Source organism: Sceloporus occidentalis, unplaced genomic scaffold (genome assembly GCF_023333645.1).
Source record: "Sceloporus occidentalis isolate IW3139 unplaced genomic scaffold, rSceOcc1.0.p SCAF_105, whole genome shotgun sequence".
NCBI classification, from domain to species: Eukaryota; Metazoa; Chordata; class Lepidosauria; order Squamata; family Phrynosomatidae; genus Sceloporus; species Sceloporus occidentalis.
In genome coordinates, this window is record NW_028317085.1 from 2,178,159 (window position 1) to 2,199,185 (window position 21,027).

Genomic DNA, 21,027 nt, shown 5'->3' on the forward strand with positions numbered 1-21,027 from the left:
CCTGGAACACGGCGTCCGGCACTCGCGCGCCCTCTAGTGGTGAACTCCCAGACTGCAGGCATTTATGAGGGGAGATTGCGCCACACTCATCATGGTGGCGATTCCCGGACATTGGTGGTGACGTCATGAGGTTTGGCGGGAGATTTGAACTTCCTCTTCGGTTCCTATTTAAACCTCCTCAGTTCTGTCTGACTTTGCCTTCTGTTGGTTGTCTATGCCTTGTGCTAGTACCCAGATTGCGTTTTCTGATTCCGTATTCCTGTGTATGATCCCGGCTTGTATGACTTCGTTGATTTCCTGATTCCTGACGTCAGCTACGTTTACGTTTATCCTGTTTTCCTGAATCCTGACCTCGGCTCCGTTATATGACCATCCTGCTCTCCGGAAACCTGACCTCGGCTTGTTTGACCTGTTCTGTCCTGGAGTCCTACCTGACTACGGTGTCTCCTAACTACTTGTACGTGACAATATATATATATTTGTCAGTCATATATATATATATATATACTATAGTATACTAGTGTAGAGTGTACTGTAGACATTCATCTACTAGTGTCTAATTTAAAATCAGTAATAATATAATAATTGAATTCATTATAAAATTATATATATATGTCAGTTATAGTTAGTAATAGTATGTAGTGTAGAGTGTACTGTAGACATTCAAGACATCTACTAGTGTCTAATCTAAAATCAGTAATATCAATAATTCTATAATTCTTTCTTATCTTAATAGTTAATTAAATTAGCTATAAATAAAAGTAATACTATTAATTACTACTAGCGTATAGTTCAGCTAATCTTATTAGTACTGGTGCTGCAGCTCTATAGTTTGTGCTTTGTTTTAGCAACAGCAAGAGACCAAGTCAATTTTTCTTAATTAATAATCTTTCATTTTATTTCATTTGTTTTGCTCACCTCAGTGCATCAGTGAAGTGAACTTGTTGGGCTAGTGAGTGCAGCCGCATAAGTGCTGTGTGTTTTTGTTCAGCAAGCAGTGACGCTAACTGTTTTGCTGTGACATTTTATTTTATTTCTAATTCTTTTCAAGAAAAATTGACTGTGACAAGCTGTACTAAGCAAAGCTTCAAGCTACTAGCTGTAGTACTAAAATAATGCTAATCTTCTTTAATCTTAATCTATAATATATTATAAATAATATATAACAATATAAATTCTAATTCATAATCTATAATATAAGTAATTCTAATTCTAAATTCTAATTCATAATCTATATTCTTCTATCTATAATACATAATATATAAGTAAATTATTTCTAATCTATTAAATATTATATAACTTAATATTAATTAATAAATCATATACTGAATCTGATTTAACCTCACTTTAGCTTAGTGGGTTTGAGAGCGTCTACCTACAGGTAGACTCATAGTAAGGAAATATAGCTTTAGGCTAGCATAGTAGTAGGCTAAGCTCTTAGGCCCGTGTAAATTCAAATTAAAAATAAAATACTGCTAGTTATTAAATAGTTAATCTTGAGTTAATAATTTAAATAACTTTAGCACTTTGGCAGATTGCACACAACAGCACAGTGCAGTAGTGCATAGTTTTACTTTTTAAGCAGTAGCACTGAAGAGAACTTCCTCTAATTTTTTTGTCTTTAATTCGTTTTTCCTTTTTTTAATTTTTTTTTTTTTTTATAGTTTTTTAAAACACTACACTCCACTACACTACACACACACAACACAAAATTTGAAATGGATCCTCCTTTTGGGACTAAGGAGGGACAAGCTCCATCTGCCACCAGCACCACCACCACCACCACCAGTTCTAAGATGCAGCCTTTGCGTCAGTCTAGTCGGCCAAGTAGGCCAAGCTCTCGCTTATCATTTGGGAAAGCATTGCTTGAAGGATCATCAAGTAAAGGAAAGGAACCAAAAGCAGGCAGTAGTAGTGCAGCTAGGCCCACAAGCTCTATGTTTTTTTACGGAAAGCCTAAAGCACCAGAAGCACGTTCAAAGTTAAAGGGTAGCACAAGTAGTACCAGCCCAGTGACTAAAAAGAAGTGCCTTTTGCCCCAAGCAGCATCTTCCCCATCCACAAGCAGCATGCAAGGTACCAAGCAGAGCCAAATTAGCAGCAAGACTCAGAGGGGTCCCAAACCAAAGCGATCTCATTCCTTTGTAGGGAAAACCACCACCACCACCACCACCACCGCCTCTACCACCACTAGTGCTGCGCCTACTGTTCCCACTGGTACCGCCACGCCATGTCCTCCTAGTACCTCTAGCAAGCCACCAAGTCCTTACAAAATTTTTGTAAAGACAGTTAGAGAGAGGGCTACACATAGTGGAACTCCACCTAGCGAGGTAGCAGAGGAGCCTGAGACTGAGAGGCCAAGTGCAGAGTCTATTCTTCCTGCTCGCACTACTACTAGTCACGAGTCTCACGACGATATCAGTCTTGGCTCCAGCCTAGCAGGAATTCCATTTGATCTGGCTAATGAAGAGCTAGACTATGAGCCAGAGGAAGTAGAGGAGATGAGTGGTCAGGAATCAGATTCCTCAAGGAGCAGTCTCCAAATGACTAGTGCACAATTTTCCCCTGAGCCTCCACCTTCTCCGCTACGATCATCACCATCACCACCACCACCAGCAGCAAAACCTAGCAAATCTAAAGCAATTAGCAGTCCCACTATGGCCAGTACTGTTACCACCAGTCCCACCACCACTAGTTCTGCCTCTGTTCATCCACCCCGAGCAGTAGAAGCAGCACCCAAGGCACACTCCAAGGTTATGCGCGCCCCAATTTGGGAGCACTTTGAAAATGTTGAAGAAGGGCGCTATGGAAAGTGCAAACATTGTGGGAAGCTAATAAGCAGAGGGAAAGTGTCTGGCCATTTTACCAGTGCTAGCATGAAGCATCACCTCAGCACTCAACACAACGCTGTGCTATTGGGGAAAGATGCAGAAGTAAAACTTAGTGCAGGCAGCATAGCTGGTGGCCGTGGAAAAACCCCAACAGCTTCTTCTTCTGAGCCAATAGCAGCAGCAGCAGCTAGTGCTGGCAGCCAGAGACCAAGGCAGGTTGGAGCACTGCATGTCCAGCCCACCCTGGAACAATTTGTGGCATTCCAATCCAAAAGGTCAATGCCCAAACAGCAGGCCAATAAAGTAACGCGACTGATTGGTCAGTTCATTGCTGTTGGAGGGGCATCCTTCTCTATGATCGAAGGGGAGCCTTTCAAACAATTGATGACGGCTGTGGCTCCACAATATACAGTTCCGTCACGTTCCACTTTCAGCAGGAACATTGTCCCCTCGTTGTATCGGTCCTGTATTGCAGCAGTGAAAGAGGAGCTTTCCAAGGCTGCTGGTCAGTCTGTTCATTTCACTACAGATTTGTGGAGTGCACCTAACGGCCAGCATGCCTTTCTTTCTTTGACAGCACACTGGTGGCAGCCCGGTGTGTCTAAGGAAGCTGCTGCAGCAGGCTACCGATCTTTCCTTCTCCATGCAGAAGTGATGGATGAAAAGCACACTTCCCAAAATATTCTGCATGCAATGAGGAAAATGTTTAGCCTTTGGGTGGGAGCAGAGGCGGGCACCAATGTTGAAGTTGGTTTTGTGGTAACTGACAGAGGTGCCAATATGGTGAAAGCGCTGCGAGATGGTCATATTGTTGGTGTGCGCTGTGCAGCCCACATCATCCATCTTGTAGTGAAGGCAGCAATGTCAGAAGGAACTAATGTGGCAGCAGTAGTTCTGTCCCGCTGCAGAAAGATCGCTGGGCACTTTCACCATAGTGTTAAGGCTAGCCAACTTTTGAGGGAAGAGCAAGAGAGGTCAGGTCTTCCCGTACACTGCCTACGTCAGGATGTCAGTACACGGTGGAACTCCACGTTAGACATGCTGGAGAGGATTTTGGAGCAGCAGAGGGCAATCCATAATCTTGCCTCAGAGCACAATATTGGGATTACCTTTCCATTGAATAGGGAGGATTGGACAGTGATCGCCCAGCTAGTGGCAGTCCTTAAACCATTCAGGGATGCCACAGAAAATTTAAGCTCAAACACTGCCAGTCTGGCCCAGGTAATCCCAGTGTTCTCCCATCTAGGCAGCAAGATGGATGTGTTCCTTGGAAACCGTGAGGCTGTTCAAGGTGGCACTCTACATCCTGACGTAGCAGCCATAGTCAGGAAGCTGAAGGATCTGCTAAAAGTACACCTTCAGAAACAAATGGAAGAGAGTCCCGAAATGATGCTAGCGTGCCTTTGCGATCCAAGAATTAAGGGAAAGCTAGCTTTGAAATTTAATGTTCTCAGTAGCTACCGGGAGCAATTGGTCAACAAGGTGCGTGACTGGCAGCGTAAAATGGGAATGCTGTCCGAGGGGGGAGAGGTGCAGGAGGAGGAAGAGATGATGTGGTCTGCTACTCCTAGCAGCAGCATCAGCAGCAGTGCCACAAGCAGCACAACACAGCTGAGTGGAGCAGCTGCGTTTTGGGAAGAGGCACTTGGGAGTATAGTTGGACCATCTGACAGAGCTAGCAGCAGAAAGGAGAGTAGTGCTGCTGAAATGGTCAAACTTTACCTCTGTGAAGTTCCTTCTGCGCCTAATGTTAGCCACTCTGCCATATAGGGGTTAAAAGACATATCATGGGACAGAGTGGCATATAGGGGGTATAAGGCATTTCTGGAGGTAGAGTGGCATGAAGGGGGTTAAAAGGCATATCATGGGGCACTCTGCCTCCAGAAAAGCCTTATGCCCCCTATATGCCACTCTGCCTCCCCGATATGCTTTATACCCTCCTATATGCTCCTCTGCCCCATGATGTGCCTTTTAACCCCCTTTATGCCACTCTGCCTCCAGATATGCCTTTTGACCCCCTATATGTCACTCTGCATCCAGAAATGCCTTATACCCCTATCTGCAACTCTGGCATATAGGGGGTTAAAAGGCATATCATGGGACAGAGTGGCATATAGGGGGGTATAAGGCATTTCTGGAGGCAGAGTGGCATATAGGGGGACACACTTACATACACACACATGCTGATTTTTTTTGTTTTTAACAAATACAAAAAAATATTATACAGTACAAAAAAATACATTGGTTTACTGACCTTCTACTTCTCTTGACTTTCATCCTCTGGTAGCTGCACACTGTTCTCCTCTATGCTGACAGGATGTCACTGACCTGACATCCGGTGCTGCAGCAGTCTGAGTGCGAGGGGGCGGAGCTTTCACCCCTCACGCTGCTCCCATCACTATGCAGCCATCAGATTGCTGGTAATGTAATCTAAACGGCCGCTGGGTGCTGATGCCGCCGGCCGGAGCTACTTTAACACTTTTTTATTTATATGGTAAGCTGGATCGGCTTGCCATATAAAGTAAAAAAAAAAGTATTAAAGCAGAGCCGGCCGGCGGCATCAGCACGCATCGGCCGTTTAGATTACATTCCCAGCAGTCTGATGGCCGCATACTGATGGGAGCAGCGTGAGGGGTGAAAGGTCAGTGCGAGGGGGCGGAGCTTTCACCCCTCACGCTGCTCCCATCACTAGACGGCCATCGCACACGGCTGCTGGGTGCTGATGCCGGCCGGCCGCATCAGCACCCAGCGGCCACTTTGATTAGATTTCGGGCAGCCTGGGGGGCAATTGACCACAGAAAAGAGACAAAAGGGTCCGCCGGGGCGTGTTTAAGTAGAACTCTACCAAGGACATCAGGAGGGGGCAGATACTTGCCATTTATCCTAATCCCTTTTAGCTGGGTGAAAATTCTAACGTGTAAAGGCTGGAAAAACTGCCTAAGGTCAAAAAAGCAATTTCCACAGAAAGGCTAAAACGCCAAAATGCAGTGGCAGTTTTCTTGGCATTTTTCATCAAGAAAATAACGCAGGACAAAAACCCAAGTGGAAACCTAGCCTAAAGCCAGAATCATGATACCCGGTGATTATGTACTACCATACATACCCAGACACCCACACAAACATACCCAGATACTTAAACTAACACAAGCAACACACACACTAACACACCCAGACAAACACACACTAACGTGCATGCAGCTCACCTACCCCCTGAAGCCTCACCTGTGTCTCCAGGAAGTTAGAGAGATAGAGGAAAGTCCAAGTGCCGGGACATAACACTTATCACAACTCCCGGACCATGCCTCAGTCTAGCTCGGGGTGGGGTAGAGTATGGGGCAATGGTGGTTATTGTCTCCAAAACAAAACAAAAAAAAACCAAAAAACACATACTTGTTTAGCCTTTGTCTTGGTTATTGTGTCAGAAATGGGTTTTTTCCTTTCTTTCACCGCAGTTTTAGAGAAGAGGTTTTCCAGTTCATAGAAATCTACATTCGGTTCAGTAACTGCTTCCCAGACAAGTGGGACACTGGAATCTCTAAAGATAATCAGAACCCAAATCAATACACATATATGTGTCACGCTACAACTATTTATAATATTTTTTAATAAAATGAAACCAATAAATAACCATAAAGCCAAAATGAAGTATAGCGCCTTAATGATATCTCATGCTTAATATATTATTATATGCACACACGATAAAGGTGGCATACTAAATGCACACATTTAGTTGTATCTATGCAAATTACACCTAATATTTCATTAGTCACTAGTTTATTACCAATAGCTAATGGCCAATAGATGGCACTACAGTACAAAGTTACACATCACATGGACCAACCTGTGGTACAAGGCCTTACATTAATCCGACAAGAACATAATATAGTACACAGTCATATTAACAGTGACATTTCTAATTAGAAGATGCTAAAATTGCAGGAAAATAAAGTTACCTTCTACCATGAATTTCTATTCTTGTCCAGTAGAGAGGTTTCATGGGTCTAGTTGGTTCTATAGCTGCTTTTCTGGTTCCTTTATCTTGACTGATCGAAAAGAATCCAGTAGACAGAGGTGGAGTTAGGAAACCAGACACATGTGCTGAAACAAATGCAGACCCCTGAATGTTGGGAGGTGTTGGAGGAACAGAGCCAGGGACTGGTGGTGGTGGTGGTGGCGGTGGAGGAGGAACCAGACCAGACCCTCCGAAGGCAGGTGGAAGCGGAGGGGGTGGTGGCGGCTGAGAGTTTCCCAAGCTTGGCAAGGATGAACCAGCACTCATTCCCAAAGGAGGAGGTGGAGGGGGTGGTGGCACTGCAACAGATGGTAGTGGTTTTCCCATTCCAGGTGGAAGGGGTGGAGGGGGTGGTGGCACTGCAACAGATAGTGGTTTTCCTATTCCAGGTGGAAGGGGTGGAGGAGGTGGTGGAAGATTCACTGCTGTTTGAGAAATACTCATGCCTGGAGGAAGAGGTGGTGGCGGCGGAGGTGGTGGCGCTATACCCATGCTGCAAGGTAAAGGAGGAGGAGGTGGGATACCTGAACTCAGTGTAGCATGGTTGAAATGAGGCAGGGGAGGCGGGGGAGGAGGAACAGAAGGGTATCCCATATTTACAGAAGGGAGAGGTGGAGGTGTGGGAGGCAGAGGTGCAAAATTATGTTGTGTTGTAATGGACAGATTAGATGGAAGTGGTGGAGGAGGCGGAATGCCTATGGAAGGAATTTTTTCCACCTCCTGACCAGGAAGGAGTATGTCACATGGAGGTTTGGATGCCAACACAGGTGTTGAGGTAGATACATGGCCAACACCCTCCTGCTTCTCAGGTGAATGATCTTTTGTTTCTGCTGCTGTGAAACAGTTTGAATCAAACTGTAGTAATTGTGGCTTTGGAGATAAAACCACAGATAGTTCAGAGCAATAAGTCAGGTGTGAATTAAGTTCCAATGTGGATGGAAGTGGTTTTATTGTTTTAGCTCCGTCAACTCCTTCAAGTTGCAATAATGTAGAAAGAGAAGGCACACCGTGTGTTAAATATTCCTCTACTGGTGATGTCTGTATTGATTTCCCTTCAACATTCTTCTTTAATTCCCCACCCTGGTCTACATGGTTTCCACTATACACCTGAGAACAAAACTGATTCTGGTACTGATTTGAGTCTAATGAAGCATTTGATTGTACGAATTGTTTTTCACGCTCTGCTAGCTTAGTCCTTAAATCTTCAATAGTTTGTTCAAGCTGCTGTATAATAATTACGTGATCTTCATGAAGCAAATTGCTCTTTGACTCAGATTCCTCCTAAAGAAATATTAAAAATATGAGACTTTAAGAAACCAAAAAATTAACAAAAGAGCACTACAGCGCCATATATCTCATGTGGAAATGTCACATAAATAACTTTATATAGAATAATAATGCAAAATTGTGTTAAATATTTTCAAAGAAGTGGTATTACAATTTCTATTATAGTGTTCTAGGTAAAAGTGAACTCTAAAACAAGTACATGCACAGCATAAACTTAAAACTAGCCTCAAATCCCATGAACTGGCAACGCCTGATGACGCGAGTCCTGAAAATGCTAGTTTTTGCCACTAAAATAATGTCTAATGCCTTAAACCGGCATCATTCAACAATGTACCCACAGCTAGAAGTGTGACTCTAGCTGTAAATAAAAGCATATAAGCACAACGAAAGTTTTACATTCATGCAGCTGACCAAACTCTTGTAGCTCTGGAAAATCCAGAAGGGTATGTATTGGCATAATTTTTCTTATTAATACAGATATTTTTAGGGACAAACTAACTGGTTGAAAAAATGCACATAAATACACAACTATAATTTAAATCATCCTGCAATGCAACAGAAGCCAAGTTTTCAGAATTTGTGAAAATACATTTTTCTTACTCAATATGTTTGCGTTTCTACCAGCAGAAGCTGCAGAAAAAGAAGTCATACCCTGTATGTTCTGTTTCCCCCTAGACATTTAGGATAGTAGGTGAAGCACCAACAACAGTTCAAATTTCTCATATAGAAGTTCTTGCCGTCACTATATTGTGTTGTGATTTCAGGTATGGTGACTAACAAAGCACAGACCTAGGACTGAAGAGATTTCTGTACATGACATATAAACATTTATAAATACATAAAACAAACATTTTAGATAACAGATGAGGAGAGAGGTGGTTATTTTTAATTTTAAAGTATGTATTTTTCATGTAGGAAAAAAAACGTAAAGATATATATTACCTTATGGCCGTTTAACGTTATTTCCTCCGTTTCTTCTTGAAGCTTATGTTCTCGTTCAAGCACAGGCTCCGGTTTAGCTTGGAGAAAGTATTTAAATTTTATTTTTAAATAATTTATTAGCATGTATTCTGGTTTGCTCTTAAGAACATATGTTGGGTAAACACTATGAATTGCTAGTTATTTTTGACACTGGATCCCAAGGACTGCCTCCCTACAATGTGCCATTTGCAATCATTATATAATATGTAGACATCAAGTTTTTTTAAAAGGGACCGTTTAGGGCTCCACCAACAACGAATACATAAAGTTCTTTGTAAAAGCTTTGATATACTCTTACCCAATCTTTAGCGGGAAAGCACTACCATTAAGATCAACAATAGCGCTTTCAGCACTACCGCACAACCCCAATAGACCATGTATTTTTTGCGCATGCCACAGCTGGCTAGCGGCCAATTTCCCCACCTATGCGATTAAGAATAGTGGAGACCAGTAAGGGTTTGTTCCTCCTAAAAGAACACTGGTCCATGTATGTGTACACATTAAGAGGACCAGGATATCATTTCTTAGGGCACTCAAACAAAGGTGTTATGCAGAGTGACAACAGTAATGCGAGTTTTTCAAAATGGTAAGGGTGCAGCCAAAAGTTTTTATCGGCAGTTCACACATATGTGATCATAATGATAATTAGTGCCTATATTACCTCATTAGGTCCATTATGTAGGGGCATAAAATAAATACATTGATGTCTGCTCCTCCTCTAAAGCTTCTGGAGCCATTCCCACACAGGGAGGGGGGGGCAACAGAATAATAAAGTATTTAGGATGGTTGTTTCCACAGGTAATGTTTAGATTTTGTTGAAAAGGAAAAAAAAAACAAAAAAACCCCAAACATTTGCTTGTACAAATGATGTGTATATAGATGCTTCTATAAGTAAGCTTGCGAGCAGGGCTCTCTCCACCAAATGTATCGGTTTGTCTTAGTCTGTCAATTCTTGTCTTGTCATATCCCTTGAATTTATGTATTGTATTAAGCGCTGCGTAAACTGTTGGCGCTATATAAATAAAGGATAATAATAATAATAATAATAAATAAATGCAAATACTGCAAACAAGTTAAATATATTTAATAAAAGTATTCTGAACTGTAAAACAGACTTGACAGAATCAAAGTTTTAAAACAAATTTCCCTTTTCTGTTTCAAGGACATGTGTTGACAGCATCGGTTAAGATGCACCAAACATGTATCGGGCATTTAATTAATATTATCAGTCACTTTTAATGAAGGTCAAAACTGCACTGCTCAGTGCTGGAGCAAAGAGTTTCATTCACTGTAAGAAAGCCACATGTACGGCAGTCATTCCAAGAGAGAAACTTGTTTCTGTCTCGAAATTACAAGAGCGTTGTAAATATAACATTAAGTTAAAGGTTCAGTGGGAGTTTATTAATTTATGCCGTAGGTGAAACTGGAGATTAATTTTGTCGAGTTCTCTCAAGTACTGTAGTTATAATTTGTCAAAGGCTGGATCTTCATCTTTCCACCAGCCCATGGAAACGGTACCATAGTAGCAGATTTCAATCTTTGCCAAATGCGATGACTGCTACAATTAAATAAAGGAACATGGAATTTGTAAGGAGGGAAAGTTTTAATACTTATTTTGATCCTCTACCTACCGCTAGGATTATTATGGAGGCCCACTGCAATTCTGAAATTATATGCAAAGCTTTGTTTTACACCAAATCCCTGAAAACAAAAAAACAAAATACCGATACTTTATTCATCTCCAAAATTCAAACAGGAAGCAAAATATACCTGTGTCTGCATCGGTTTCCTTGGAGACCGGAGGCCATGTTGTCGGAATTCTCTGTGGAAAATGACCTTCTAAGTAATCCAGAGAATGAGTTGGTTGATTAACAGCAGCCCACGTGTAAAGCTGGTCTTGCTATTGAACAGGGGTTATAAAAATAAATAAATGAAAAAATTAAAAATGGGGAGGGCGGTAAAATGAGCATTTGAGACACAGAAACATCTGAAAATGAGTTAGCTACCAATTAATAGGCCTAAGGGCAGTTTTATTATAACATTCTGCAGCTTTATTGTTCCATTTTTTTCGTTGGCGTAATGAACTAACCTCCTCAAATCTGTAGACCTGTCTCTGTGTCAGAAATGGGACACCTCTAAGCAATGATACACCATAGGCAATTATTTTTATTATAAATGCCTTTAAAATGGGAACTCCCACTATTTTTATTACTATTAATATTTGTCCATGGGACGCTTAATTGTGATAAATGTTTATGCCTTCCTGGACACCTTTTAGATTTTGGCCACATTCAATCAGAGTGGTGAAGGCGCTTTTTGTACCAGACCCATACAGGCCAAATTCAGCATGGCTGTACAGAACATAAATCCTGATGGGCGGACCACACAGGTTTTTTTTCCCCAAAGCCATTTTTTGTGGAATATCTTCTTTTACAATGAAAAATAGTATGTTTATGACATGGCATTCAAACTATATAACATGAAGACCTTTATGAAAGATGCAATGTGTCCACATCTGACTGGCACAAATAATACCAGTTACTTAACTTTTCCATTTGCAATTGGTGCTAAGGTGCAAATCTGATTTGGTGATTGCTCTCCCAGAGAGAATTAGAGATTAGTTTTTTGCATTGATGCATTTATTTTGTTGCATGTTGTAGGTTTTAAATAGCAAATGTAGTTTTTTACCGAATAAGCTGTACTTTTATTTCAAGCATGATATTGTTATATAAACTGCATTTCATGTTCCCAGTGTAACAAAACTACTTTTTCTTTAGATTACATCTAAGCCTCTGATCTGCTTAGTTCAGAGTCTCCTCCTGAACTCCCAATATTATATTTGCCTTATTTGTGGGAGAAGACTTGAGACCTGGTGGGGCTTAGCAGCAGTTTCTTAGTGTTTTTCTCTTTTATTAAATGGGGGGAGACGAGCTTCCAAGACTGTTCCTTTAAAACAACGCAGGATTATTTCCACCCTCTCTCTCTGAAAAGACAAAAGGGTTACACATAATCCTGTTCTGTCTGTTTTCATGGAGTGAGAGTTTCCACAACTGCAATTCTTGGACCAGCTTGGACAATTCAGAAGTTTTACTATAAAGCATAACCCCCCCTCCCCCAACTTTTCTTCAACTCAATTCACATCCAAAAATGCATGCATAGTCAAGGAGGTGGATTTCAGAGAATAACAACTGGCCTCTCAGAGTGGTTCTTGAATGATCTGAACAACTAGTAAAGGAACAAATCATTCTTGTGAAATAACAATCCATTCTTCACATGCCCGAACTGCAGGTTTTTCTGAATTAAGGTTTGTGTACAACTGGCTGCAAAAATACTAAACAGCAAGGGAAAAAAAGAAAGGTAAAGAATACATAAAAACTGCAAACTTACATTGAAAGTAGTTGGAATCTGGGGTGCACTCTTACTGCACTGTTCACGGAAACAGTCACTGAATGGCAGCAGCAGGCCCAGAGCAATAATCTGAGAACATAGTTTTTCTGCTTCTTCTGGTGCATTTGACTGTTGACTAAATAATTTTTCCAGCAAAGTGCGACCTGCGTTGAAATAAAATATTTTAATACAAGTTTTGGATTACCCTTGCATAGATACTTTAAGATATACAAGCGTGTGAGGTTATTATATATATATAAAAATATACACTACATGGACAACAAGCATTGGTGTAATGGTCAGGTGTCCCAACGGGGACATTTAGGACGACATCACATTCTAACTACATATACATGAATACGTAGTTGGTGCCCCCTTTGCAGCTATAAATCGCTTCCACCCTTCTGGGAAGGCTTTCCACAAGATTTTGGAGGAGTGTTTCTGTGGGATTTTTTGCCCATTTATCCAGTAAAACATTTGTGAGGTCAGGCACAAATGTTGGACGAGAAGACCAGGCTTGCAACCTTTGGAAGCTGTTATAGCTGCAAAGGGGGGTCAACTACATATTAATGTCTATGTATTAAGAATGCAATGTCATCAAAGTCCTTGATGGTGTAATGGCCAAGTGTCCCAATACTTTTGTCCATATAGTGTAGATATACATATACACACAAAATATATTTTGTATACTGTATTATACTATTCAGCACATACAAACATTTATAAGACAGTAGAAGGGAGATGTATGGGACCTCACAACTACTACAGATTATATATATTCTGTAGTAAGGATACGAATGGCTTCATATTGATTAACACTCAGCTACTAACATCAGTTAAACTCAACATAACAATAACCTCAATACTATAATCCTTCCAGATTGTATGTATCTAAACAGTAGGTCAATTAGTTTATTGGCTCTGCCTATATAGATTGTGGCAACGTGTTAAAAGGTTTATCATTGGAGACACCAAACAAATGCTCGTGCCCATATTCTTTAGGCAAGGTTTTAGGGTTTAAAGGCAGCCCAGCAATCATATGACCTGTAACACATACACAATAACTGAGTGGTCTTCATTGCAAAAAACCCCACAACTCATTGGCTTGCAGAACACATCTCCTCCTGCCTGTACCCACATTACATACTCACCAGGGATTGAAAGGGCTCCTATAAATTTTAGTGGGAGCGCTTTTCTGAAACTGATGGGGCAGCTTGAAGCAGCCAATCGATAGCAAGAAAGTGCTTCCATTGAAATCAACCGTAGCACTTTCCACCCCTGCTCCCAGCTGTCCCCAAGCCAGCTCTGGAGTAGACCGAAGGAGAGTATCACCTGCAGGAAGATGTGTTTATCCATCATTTATTTGCAAAGATGGACCACACAGCCATCACATACATTAAAAGTCTGGTTGGAGTGCCAGTTTAAAAAAAGAGCAGTGTTAACTATATATATATATATATATATATATATATAAAATATGCAGTCAATTGGTTGCATCCACTAACTAGGGAACCTCAATAGGCCAACATAAGAAAGAAAAGGGGAGGGACCCAAGTGAGGACATTACATCCACCTACCACATTTTACCTGTGTCATGATGTGCCACTCACTGCCCATCAATGGAACTTCACCCTGTTCCTGTGTGCACAGTGTCCAACTGTTGGTGGAACAACCAAATAAACTGGGCTCATGTTGAACAGTAAGGACTATTTCAGCAAATCTGGTGCAAACACTTTGAGCTGTGCCACCCCCCATTTAACCATTACTATTTAAATAAAGTGCAAAAACTATACACAGACAACCTCTGTCACATCTGTATTCTGTACAAATCAAAAACAAGCCAGGACATCGTGTTTGTAAGATAAGAAAGATAGATGCCACCTTCAAGAAATTAGGTGGAGGATCTGGCAAATTATTAAACTCCAACTGAAATTTCATAATTTTTCCCTACAACAAACTTAAATAGCCCACTCACATCTTTCTATTGTTAGTATCACATTCCTCAGACATCATTCACTGCCAACATTCCATCTAGCTAAACAACTGTCCACCAACACAACTGACAGAAGAGAAAAAGGGGACAATCGAGTAGCGTTAAAAATCCTTGGCTTTTTATTAAAAATATGATAATGCTAAGAAAGCTGAGAGAAGTTATTAAATCTGTGCAGCTTGTAGAAAGTCATCTCACCGACTGAACTATATATTATATAAAGCTAGCTCAGATGGTCTTACAGGAGAATTTTACCAGGGTTGGACCTTCATAATGCATTAACTACAAACTGTCCTGCAACCCTATGCTTTAGTGATAAAACCCCAAATTCCTGTATGGGTCTTATCCGTATGCATATATTTTATCTCAGTGGGTGTAAAAATGTTTTTGTTCAGTTATATTGATGACAACTTTTAAAATGGCAGGAAAAAAATAAGCTTCACACAGGTATCGTATTAAATATTAGAAGAAATCTGCTGTCCAGGACAGTGGTCAACAAGCACCTCTTAGAAGTAAATTTGGTCTCTTCAAATAGATTATATATACACACACAGTATCTCACAAAAGTGAGTACACCCCTGAGTGGAAATGTCCAAATTGTCAATATTTTGTGTGGCCACCATTATTTTCCATCACTGCCTTAAACCTCTTGGGCATGGAGTTCACCAGAGCGTCACAGGTTGCCACGGGAGTCCTCTTCCATTTGAGGATGCCCCACAGATGCTCAATTGGGTTTAGGTCAGGAGACATGCTTGGCCAGTCCATCACCTTTACCCTCAGCTTCTTTAGCAAGGCAGTGGTGGTCTTGCAGGTGCTCTTTGGGGTCGTTATAATGTTGTAATACTGCCCTGTGGTTCAGTCTCCAAAGGCAGGGGATCATGCTATGCTTCAGTACATGTCGGCATTCATGGTTCCCTCAATGAACTGTAGCTCCCCAGTGCCGGCAGCACTCATGCAGGCCCAGACGCCGACACTCCACCACCATGCTTGACTGTAGGCAAGACACACTTGTCTTTATACTCCTCACCTGGATGCCACCACACACGCTTGACACCATCTGAAACAAATACATTTTATCTTTGTGTCATTGGACCACAGGACATGGTTCCAGTAATCCATGTCCTTAATCTGCTTGCAGGCTTTCTTGAGCATCATCTTTAGAAGAGGCTTCCTTTTGGGACAACAGCCATACAGACCAATATGAAGCAGTGTTGCGGCATTTGGTCTGAGCACTGACAGGCTGACCCCCCACCCCTTCTGTCACGGTCAGGACTACTTGCCAAGCCGTGACTGTGTGGAGGGCGTGGGCATGAAGGGGTTAATAGCACCAGGCCTCTGGATTTACTAACTTGACCCCTTAACAAGGCATAAGCTACACCAAATTAACCCCCAAATCCTGCCTGTATCCCCCCAGGCAGTCTGCCACCACTCACGATTTTGATACCGGATTCGTGAGATATCCGAATTAGAACCTTTATCTCTCATATATATATCAACCCACCCCGGGCAACCAACATATATATATCCCGTAGAACTTAATAACAATACGGTAACGTGTTATCCTCTCTTAGGGTTTGTGGATATCAATACTAGAGCCCAAAGACAGACTTGGATTTTGAATATTTTAATAACAAAAAAATTTAAGGGGTAGTAGAAGTATTATTAAACACTCATCTACAGACACCAGACAAGCCAGAAGGCTTGCTTTTCCCTCAGAAATCTCATGGTGCTTTCACAACCACAAGGGATTCTGGGTAGGCACATGCAAATAAGGTTAACAATTATCACCTTTGCCTCTATATCCACTTAATACATGGATTCCTTGAAAGTAACTGCCCGCTGTACAAGACAGCCTTTAGACAAAACTCAGGAAGAGGTACAATAGCCAGATCACCACTCATGGACAGCTGTTTCGTCCTTCATGGGACTCGTCAGCATGAGGTTGTGATACTGGCTTAAAAGTTGAGGCTTGGGGTAACTAAGAAATATCATTACATAAGTTATGGTGGGTAAAAGGTGATGGAAACCCTTCCACTAAAATTTAAGGGGTAGTAGAAGTATTATTAAACACTCATCTACAGACACCAGACAAGCCAGAAGGCTTGCTTTTCCCTCAGAAATCTCATGGTGCTTTCACAACCACAAGGGATTCTGGGTAGGCACATGCAAATAAGGTTAACAATTATCACCTTTGCCTCTATATCCACTTTATACATGGATTCCTTGAAAGTAACTGCCCGCTGTACAAGACAGCCTTTAGACAAAACTCAGGAAGAGGTACAATAGCCAGATCACCACTCATGGACAGCTGTTTCGTCCTTCATGGGACTCGTCAGCATGAGGTTGTGATATAGGTAAGTGGATATAGAGGCAAAGGTGATAATTGTTAACCTTATTTGCATGTGCCTACCCAGAATCCCTTGTGGTTGTGAAAGCACCATGAGATTTCTGAGGGAAAAGCAAGCCTTCTGGCTTGTCTGGTGTCTGTAGATGAGTGTTTAATAATACTTCTACTACCCCTTAAATTTTAGTGGAAGGGTTTCCATCACCTTTTACCCACCATAACTTATGTAATAATAACAAAAAAACAAAGATTACACAGTGCCAGAATTACAAAAACAAGACATACAAAATAAAAATAAAACAGCAAACAGTTCTTAAAAACAATGGGACTTAAACACAGGACCCTCACTCACGAGTTTCTCCAATAAGTAGGCCTGTGGGAACTCCTTAAGTCCAGACGGTTTCTTATGATGTTGTTCTGATCAGAGTATATCATGGAGTTCTGCTTTGAGGTCGCTGCATTGTCCCTAAATCAGACTTTTGCAAGCAAAGGCCCCTCTGACCACATGACTGATTATATGACACCATCCCCAGGAATCGGGTCCCATCTTTGATGTGCCAATAAGTTATGGTGGGGTAAAATGTGATGGAAACCCCTCCACTTAAGATAGGAATGGAATTCCTATAACTAAGGATCCTTATCTGTTAGGCCATGAATCACCACAGGGGTCCTTCGGGAAGATGACACCTCTAGCCAGAACAGATACAGAGGGCATGCACAAAGAAACACATTAAATCAACCTCAGATTAACTCATTGAATGCTTAAACAAAGAAACTAACCACCTCTGCTGGGTTACCCTTCCATGCATCCACTACGTTATATGAGTTAATCATGACACCTTCAACCTCTGCAGCAATGCTGGCAGCACTCATACGTCTGGATATGACATTGCCATGTTGAACTTCCAGTGACCAGTACGAGATAATGTCAGAACGATAACACCAAATTTAACACACCTGCTCCCCATTCACACCTGAGACCTTGTAACACTAATGAGTCACATGACACCGAGGAGGGAAAATGGCTAATTGGGCCCAATTGGACATTCCAACTTAGGGGGCTACTAACTTTAGTTGCCATGGTTTAGACATTATTGGCTGCAGGTTGAGTTATTTTGAGGGGACAGCAAATGTACACAGTCATACAGGCTGTACATAGACTCTACCTTAGATTGTAGACGGAGAGTAAGATTTATTTTAATTGGAATTGCTGGTTTACCTGGCTGCATATGTAAAAAATATTTTATGCCCAGAACAGGCTCCCCAGTAGCCATCACAAATTTAATAATGCTGGTATTATAACTGCTCCTTAGTAAGTAAAAGGCATTTAAAGCATTTTCTTGAATTAAAATACACCTACACAAGCTATAAAAATACATTAAATGCTTTCAAGAAACATAGATGCAAAATATTAACAAGTGCATTAGGTTAGTGAACTAAATGTGACAACTCCATGTACACAAACAAAAAAATTTGTAACTATAGCAACAACATATCAGTGACTGTTCTTGTGTCACATAACAATTAAGTGTTCCTGTCAAAATTTATGGATAATAGAATTATCTCTAGTAAGGGTAATTTTGAACGGTACTTATGGATAATGTTGCATTTTAATGACAAAAGTGTACACTAACAAGAACTATACGCAATTTACACACACACACACACACATACATACACACAGTAAAGTGTGGAGCGCTGCACACTCACATCACACTCACGGGTCCTACAAAAAGTGAGGAGCAAGGATAGGTTAGAGTGACTCCAAGAATGGGGAGCTTATCCAAAACAGAGGAAACCGGATGGTGTAAAATATTTCCCACTTTTTGTCAATATTTCGGAGATAGAGAGAAAAGCACTGGGGCCCAAAATGTATGAAACAGGCAAATGTGTGTTTCATAACACTTTACAGAGGCTTAATTAGTCAGTATCTACTCTTGTTAGGCAAGCACATGACAGAACAGAGAACCGGGACTGAAGGGGCACAGTCCTCACAGCACTAAGCCTGCAGTTTACATGTAGAAATCGGATAGCAACTTTAGATACCATGTCATACTTACCCATAGTGGGAATTTAGATTTTACAGTGACATCACATCACATGAGCATTTTATGCAAAATGTCCACTACATTTCCCTTGGTCCCCAGGGATGAGCAACACAAGCAGGACTCTGTACTTTGCAAGTATTAAGGCATAAGCCTCTGGGACTAAAATTTTGCTTGCTCCAAAGTAACATGGTATGTGAGGTCACAACAGCAACTTACAGCTGCCACATACCGCAGTTTTCCACATCAAATCACAGTATGTAAACTCCGCACAACAAAAAGACCAGCACATTCGCTTTTATACATGAATACCAACAATCTAGAAAGCAAACGTTTCTTACCTGTGAAGACATTTGGAAGGGTTGGAGCGGGGACAAAGCCACTTGATGACTTCCTCGAAACACTTGGAAGGCTTTCTGTACACTTTCTCTTGCCATTTGGTCCATAAACTAGGAAATCAGTTGAACTCCCTTTCCTTAAATCTTTATTTTGGTCCCCGATCAATTCCTCCGTCCAGTCGGCAGATCTGCTAATATTTCCTGCCAAGCTACAAGACCTCTTCTTACTGCTCATCAAACTATCACGCTTAAGGAACTGGCCCTGTTTGCGATTTAACTGGGGGCTGTGGGAGGGCGACCCAAAAGGAGAATGATTAGGGGAGCTTAATTGCCTGGTGGTGGTTTTGATGTAGCACGGCTTAATTGTGGGGTACGGTTTAACTCCATTACTGTTTGAGAAAGCTCGATGCCGGCTGTGAGTCGCGAACGCAGCGTTCTCAGGCACATCTGCTGACACCTTGTGATTTTCGCTTGCATTGAATAAGCCATCTGTCTCATCGGATACCGAAGCCTGATGGACCGGATCACTCTCACCAGCATCGTCAGTGGATACGGCATCTCCATTGGTACTCGGCACTCCCGTATCCTCCACAAACACAGGGCAGGTCTCTGGACCAGCTGTAGGAGGACATGCCTCCTCGCTCTCTGCCTCCCTATTGGCTGACGCAGAGGGGACATCTACCTCACTTGGGGGTACCTGTATCTCCCCTGCAGGACTTTCAGATGCCTCTTTTCGAATGGCTTCTGGTTTAGGTTCACACGTGACCCGGTCATCCCTTTCAAGTCCGGCAGTCTCCCCATCCCGGTGCCTTTCCCGTGCCTGCGCTGCGCCCTGATCCGCCGGGAGCTGTTCAGCAGCATCCAAAAACAATGTTCGCGAAGCGGCAAGAGGCCCTCCCATGATCTTAGACAGGAGCTGATCTGCGTCATTTTCCCAAGCCCCTGGCTGCGAGTGCTGAAGCTTGATGGCCTGCTGGATGTCAGAAAGCAAATCGTCTTGCTCTGTGGCGGAATGGAAGCTATAAATATCAGTGTCAGAGCCCGAGCTGGCCCTTTGTCCTTCCTGTGCTTCGCCAGTCACAGCGGCAGCAACCTGGATGTCACGGGGGATGTCAAAATGATCCCCATCTGTATCAGACAGCCCCCCTTCATCTGCCGATATGCTGATGTCGGGGGTTTTTGTCGCTACTGAATAGGCACTGTCCAGCTCTCCTGTGTGCAGAGCCTGACTCCCCAGCACATCCTCCTTGGAATCACATGTGCCATCTTTGGCCCTGGACAGCGTTTTCCGAATCCTCAAATTGGAGAAGACAGATGCTCTAGAATCAGACTTGCTCTTTTTCTTACCGGGCTGCTCACCGCGTTTCCCCAGTGTCCTCTTGCCTCCTTTCTTTGTATTTTCTCCATCTTTGGGCCCAGCCTCTGATCCTTCCTGGACATCACCTGAGGCTTTTTTAAGCTTTCCATCCTGATTTCCCATCTTCCTCAGTAATCTGCAGTTTCTAGAGCACAAGTCATTACATTGCCGGAGTGCTGCAGAACAGAGGCTGGGTAGAAAACTGTATTTCTTTTTGTGTGCAGAGCGAGGTGCGAACGTTTGCTGTGCTTCTCTTCCATCTGCTGCCTGTGTGCATAATGAGCTGCTTTCAGGGTCCTCTAAAGAGACATGCTCAGTACGGCTCTGCACTTTGCAGACAGCTCCTTCCATAGGCTGCTTCTGACTCAGCTGCAGCCTCATACTGCACAGGCAGCCTCCTGCTGGAAAGCTAAAGCTGGGGCTGGGTGCAGTGAAACTGATTTCTGTAATTGCAG

At 42.2% G+C, this 21,027-nt stretch overlaps 1 protein-coding gene across 1 annotated transcript in view; it reads right to left on the minus strand.

Moving 5' to 3' along the window:
- Positions 1-20,695, minus strand: part of LOC149283395 (formin-2-like) — a 38,185-nt gene extending 17,490 nt beyond the window's left edge. Inside the window, exons 1-4 of the mRNA XM_089497625.1 lie at positions 19,219-20,695; positions 18,543-18,558; positions 6,785-7,336; positions 6,222-6,366 (exon numbers count right to left, since the gene is read on the minus strand). Coding sequence (XP_089353751.1) covers positions 6,222-6,366; positions 6,785-7,336; positions 18,543-18,558; positions 19,219-20,695 — 2,190 coding nt within the window. The remainder of the gene's footprint in view (positions 1-6,221; positions 6,367-6,784; positions 7,337-18,542; positions 18,559-19,218) is intronic.
- Between the last annotated feature and the right edge of the window lie 332 nt (positions 20,696-21,027).